This window comes from Nannospalax galili, unplaced genomic scaffold (assembly GCF_000622305.1).
Source record: "Nannospalax galili isolate Female #2095 unplaced genomic scaffold, S.galili_v1.0 scaffold312, whole genome shotgun sequence".
Taxonomy (NCBI): Eukaryota; Metazoa; Chordata; class Mammalia; order Rodentia; family Spalacidae; genus Nannospalax; species Nannospalax galili.
The window spans coordinates 5,828,783-5,834,605 of record NW_008335967.1 but is presented as its reverse complement, the minus strand read 5'-3'; the positions used below and the strand labels follow the sequence as shown (position 1 = coordinate 5,834,605).

The following is a 5,823-nucleotide window of genomic DNA, read 5'->3' as shown; positions in this document are numbered from 1 at the left end:
CAGATTATTCTATGAAGTTGACCAACTCTCGAGTGTGAAAAAAAAAAACAGCTTTCAAATATTTTCTTTTAACTAAAATTAGTCAATGAAAAATATGGAATCCACTAATATTGACCTCAGAAACTTGTTAAAATATCCATCATCTTCTTTTTAATCATAAAAGAAAATTTTACTGGAGTAAGGTGGCTCGTGATCACAGTGATACAACTATGATGTTTTATTCTTTGACATTCAAACAGCCATTTAAAATAAATATTCACAGAAGTGGAGGGAATTATTCCGAGCAAATAATTTCTAGTAATGTAGTGCTATGAATAAACTTAAAAGTTCTGCTTAAATGAAATGTTTTGAATTATCATTCCAAAGACCTGATATTTTAGTTTAAGATTGGAACTGAAACACACAAAGAGAATATAAATTACCTGAGGCAAGATTTATATGATTTCAGAAACAATCTGAACCACATTAGTAAAATATGTGTGGAATAAATTAGAGAACGTAAGATGAAATATGTGACAAGCAGAGCAAAATGCTTTAAAATGCTCAATTTCCACAGTCATATGTGCACAGGACACAGGTGCATTTCACGTGAAACTGCATTTGATGAGTGATTATAAGGATTTAAATATGCTGATTCCAGAATCTAAGACATATTGAGGACAAATAACCATATACTTGATCAACAACACAGTTACTTAGCAATAGCAAATTACTTTAATTCAAATAATAAAATATTTCCTTGAAAGGAATAAAGTCTGGAGTATATTTTCAAAATTTGTATCTGACAAAGATTGTATTTCTGTATTTGAAAGGCTATCACATTGTGCTTCCTTTGAACAGATTTTTAAATAGCAACCAGCTGATTGTAGAATACATATATCCACAAAAGTAGTAAGTTTAATTGTTACAACAAAGTACTCTTAGTACTTTATTCTGAGTATATCTTTTAAGAGGAATGTTTGGTTCAGCAATAGGAAACTGATTCGCCTCCTCACCCCGTAAATACAGTGTTTTGTTCTTTTTAATGATGGAGTAGAAATGTGAGCTCAAAGAACTATGCTGGGTTCACAAAGTACAATAAAACCCTTTCTTTATAGCATACTGCCACAGCAGCATACTGCCACAATTTGGTTCTGCTAAAGACAAGTTTTTTGTTTTTCCTTCAGCCGGTATTTCAGAGTCTGTCTCACAGCTAATGAAATACTTCCTCCACTGTATGCTACTCTAATATGAGGGATTCTAGTCAATTCAGATATCCATGCAAATTGCCTCCCCAAAGCTGGAGTAGTGGGGCAGACTTATTTACCTATGTTTGGCTCTCTATACAACATTCTTTTAGAACACCTGACCTCTTCCCAATGGTGATTAAGTAAAGCCAATCTTATGCTGCATGAACAGATCACTTAGGTTCCCTTGTCCATCATTTGAAAATTTCTGCCAAAAATGGTATCCCAGGTTTGAAGTCTGGAAACCCCATAGTCAGTTGGGAAAACTGATGATATGTTTAGACTTGTACCCCCCCCAAAAGGAAATTCTAGAAAGCAAAAATATTTTAATTCTGAGACCTTTCTAACTCGACATGAAGTATGTAGTACCTTTTTGCTGAATTCTACATTGTGGTATATTCATGGAAAGACATCATAGTTTGTCATTACTAACAATGCTATCAAGAGTCACATACAATAGAGTTTAAAAGATGTAGCAAGATGAGAAAGGAGATTCAAAATGAATGACAGGTTTTTATTATGAGAAAATGTATTCATGAAGTATTTATGGCACTGCCAATCTTGCAGATAGGCAGACTTACTAGTTACCATTAGAAAGCTTTTTCTGTTACAAGCTTCAAATTCTTCAGTACTATATTACCGTCTTTGTTTGGTCAAGTATGTTCAACAGAAATCTTTAAATAAATATGATTCATACAACGATGCATAATTTTGAACCATTTTTATTAGACTGCCAGGTAGCGCAAATCTCAGATGGCAGCTGACATCCTCAACGGTGGTCTATGATAGGTGCTGTTCTACACACCACCTCTATCTCAAGCCAGTCTTTAGGGAAAAAATTCACAACCACCAGCTCTCCACCCAAACACCATGCACCCAAATGCTGAGCTCAGCAGAAATCCTAAAAAAGATTCATTTTGCTGACATAACTGCTGCATTGAAAAGCTTTAGAAGGCTGGACATATATTCTCAAGCTGACATTTTATTAATTTCTTCACATCAGTAGGTTTTTTTGGGCCAAATGACCTTCTGTTTTCATCATGTATCAGGATCAGTCAACCACAAATGTAACTTTTCCTATTAGTGAGTCACTTCTTACAGATAGTATAATATTTTTTAATTTCTAAAAGTGTAAAATTTTGAAATATATATAAGGATCATTTCAATTTCAAAAATTTCTCCTACCTGTAGAACCTTTCATAGGGGGGAAAAACAGTTGCTGAAGGCCTGGGACTATATAACAAGATACAAAATCTAAATGATTAATAAAACATTTAATAGGAATTTATACTCACATTATTCTCAAAGCATATATCAATATAACCTTTCAGGTTACATAATAAAATTTCTCCACCTTCCCTGGTGGCAGAAAAGAGATGGGAGGTTGGAGACCTGTTCCCTACGATATCTAGTCCTAAGTATTACATCTAATCCCTTTTCAGATTTAGACTTTGATTACAGTCAATTTTAGGTGCATCTGTTAACTTTACAGCAAAAGCAAAGGCTACAGATGGCATATTTTGATGTTTTTATTTAAGCTTTCTTGACTGGCACTGTACAAAGGATGTGGGGGAATATGGTAAGGCTTCATATCATGGTTTTCCGTTACAAATTGACAGTGGCACCTTCACTCACTGACCTACCACTCTCACAGCTTGTAACAGGCAAGTACCCTTGCTAAAAGTCACAGCTAGTGAGGACAGTCTCAATCAGTTTTTAGGTTGGGTCTGGGTTGTCATCATATTGGCTGTTCCTTCCACTTGAAGAGTTCTGTGATCTCAGAATATCACTAAATTCTTCTTGAAAAGGGAGCATATACAGTAAGCACTTTTATTAAAGAAAACACGTTACAGAAAATTAATTTTCAAAAATTAATTCCAAAATTTCACAGACAAGGCTGCCACCATGCCACACAAAGGCTGTAAAAAGCAGTTTTAAACCTCTAGGATGCATTTATTTAGACTGTGTCTTGGAGCAGATAGAAAGGTTTTGTTGAAATAGAAAACTCATGGATTTTTGTTTTATGCGCATGCCTATTTGAAAAGCCAGCCCACCATGGATCACCTTCTGCTATGCCAACACCTGTTAGCCTATTAGAGATAAGATCTTTGGCATGAGTTTATTCAACATTAGTTTCTATTTCATTGGTTAAAAATATTTTGTGGCAAAATTCTAATTTAATAGTGCCTGTCACTATTAAAGTGAAATATCCAGAATACAGAAAGTAAACAATATTTTCTCACATCCATTAAAAATATGTGCATACATAAAATTATATTTTCATAGCTAAATTCTACATTTGAATAATGTTTAACCATGAAAGGACTGCATAATGATCCTTTTTGAAGAGGGATCCGCTTTTTTTAAGTGGCTTGCAGCCCCTACCTGGAAATTAAAGCTGTGTGGATAAAGTCAAAGTCATTAATAAACATCACCCAGACAATGCTAACAACACAAGCACCATTGCTAAAAGATAGGAATGAGGCAAATCATGAATTACTGATATGTGAAATGATGCTTTAAAAGAATAAAGAGCTGGAAGCAGCCGCTCCTTTCCCGGAGGGCTGCCTGATGCTGAAAGGAATGCGAGGTACTCCCGGAACTTTGCGGCGGGCTGGCGGCGGAGCGGGGCAAGCCGGGACCAGCGCGTTTCCATCCGTCAGCAGCCTCTCTGCAAAGCCCAGTGACCACCCCAGCGCCGCCCAGGGACCCACCAGAGGGGACTGAGAGGACATAAGTCTGGTATTCCAGAAATAGGGTTAAGAAAACAAGATGTCCAGAATCCTTGAATGCAGCAGCTGCTGGAACTGGGAGTGAGGGGAAAAGAGCAGTCCCCAAGAATTCTCTGGTGTGTCACACAAGCACCAGCTCAATATAAGACGTTAGGAGAAGTGTGTAAAGGGTGCAGAATAAATCCCAACTCCCGACTCCATTCTCCACTAACTTTGTTCTCCCTCACCCAGCAGCGTACCCCGCTGGAGTATGATTGTCATGGTCCCTGTCCGAATGGTCCCTGGGAAGAAAGAAGGGGATGGAAAGCTGCGCTCGCGGACCACCGAGGCACAAGGAGCGCGGGGATGCTGTGGTACCTACCATGGTATTCCTGTCCCGGTACGTAGTAGGTGGGGTTGCCCGCAATGTGCAGGGAAATGAGCACCTCGCCCTGTTCCCCATCCCCTTCCAGCTCCCCGTGGTGGGTGCACAGGAAAAAGAAGGGCGAGAAGCGCGGGTAGTAGCCCGCCGCGCGCGCCCTCAGCGTCGTCGCCAGCAGCACCGCCAGGACCAGAGTCCGCGGCGCCCAGGCGCCCCGCTCCATGCCGCCGTGCGCCCCGCGCACAGCTCTCTCATTCAGTTTTGAAGACGCCGGGTACAGAACAGCTACGAGGGAGGGTGAGTCGGCGGCACGCGAGCCGAGCGGCTTCGGGAAGCCAAACCCTACCGCGAAGTTGGCGGGAGGCGGCGGCTGCCAAAGTTACTTTGGGCCGGCGGAGAGCGCGGGGCCGGGGCTGCGGGCGCCAGGAGCGCGTGGTCCTCCGCCTGCGAGCGCCGCCGCCTGAATGTGCGCGACGCCCCTCGGTCAGGCCTGGGAAAGCGCCCGCCCCCCTCCACACCTTCTTAAAGCCCCGGGCGCCGCGTCCCCCCCACCCCCACCCCGCTACGCCACACGTGTCCCCGCCGCGCCCCCGCCCCCGCATGCCCGTCTCCGCCCTGTCGGCTCTGCCCGCCGCACCTCACGGGGGCACACGCCTCCCCAGCCGGCCCACGCCCAGCTCGGCCCGGAAGAGCCGGGCGCGGTACAGTCCTGGTCACTGCGCGCCACGATAGCCGAGGGATGCTGACATCCCAAGAAGGCGAAGCCCAGCCCGGCTGCCTCCAGCTCTGGGGAAGCCCTCAGAGTTCCTTCTCCTGCAAGGATGCGCGAGGGAAGCCGAGGGGCGGCGGGGACCGCGCCGGTTCTTTGTCTGCGCCAGCTGCGCCCCTGGGGCTCTTCGCCCCGCAGCCCCGGTGGCTTCTCCCGGGGACCCGCCCGCGGCTGGTCGTGAACCTCGACAGACCCCGCACGCCTTTCCCAGCCAGGCTTCGCGGACCTCCCGCTGCCCTCTCCCTGCCCCTAGCCTCGGTCTCGTCTGCAGCTGGACTTAGCATGCGATTAAGCGAACGTGGAATTGGCAGCCTGGAGTGGTGCCTGGGCAGGGAATTGTGAGGACTGGGACCGGACAGGCGCGCTTCGCCTGGCGTTGGACTTTGCGGCCGGACTTCTCGGGCGGACGTGAGGGCAGTAATTTTTAAGTCCGAGTTTATTTCTTTTAAATACCATGTATGACCAATGTCGCTGAAGTGGGGGTGGGGAAGGCGTTCAGGGGACCCGCTGGCAGTGACGATGAAGCGGGTAGTAATGAGCTGCCGCACAGGAGACTGCGAGGAAGGGAAATCGTCCAGAAGCGCGTTTTTAACCCAGCACTGCTGGCAAAAGCCGTGCAGCAGCAGGAGATGGGGGAATGAACGGGGCTGCCAGGTTTTAATGCACCTCCCCACCCATCCTGGGCCTACCACCAAATCCAGATAAGCCCGCCCGTAAAGAAGCCCGGAGACTATA

The 5,823-nt window shown here is 44.9% G+C and overlaps 1 protein-coding gene across 3 annotated transcripts in view; it reads right to left on the bottom strand.

Moving 5' to 3' along the window:
• Positions 1-4,815, bottom strand: part of Reln (reelin) — a 492,143-nt gene extending 487,328 nt beyond the window's left edge. For 2 of the 3 annotated variants that reach the window (XM_008830756.2, XM_008830755.3), the window contains exon 1: positions 4,320-4,814. In XM_008830756.2, the coding sequence (XP_008828978.1) occupies positions 4,320-4,542 (223 nt within the window). In that variant the 5' untranslated portion in view covers positions 4,543-4,814. Of the gene's footprint in view, positions 1-4,319 lie in introns of all 3 variants that reach the window. The other variant, XM_008830753.2, reaches the window with a different exon arrangement.
• Between the last annotated feature and the right edge of the window lie 1,008 nt (positions 4,816-5,823).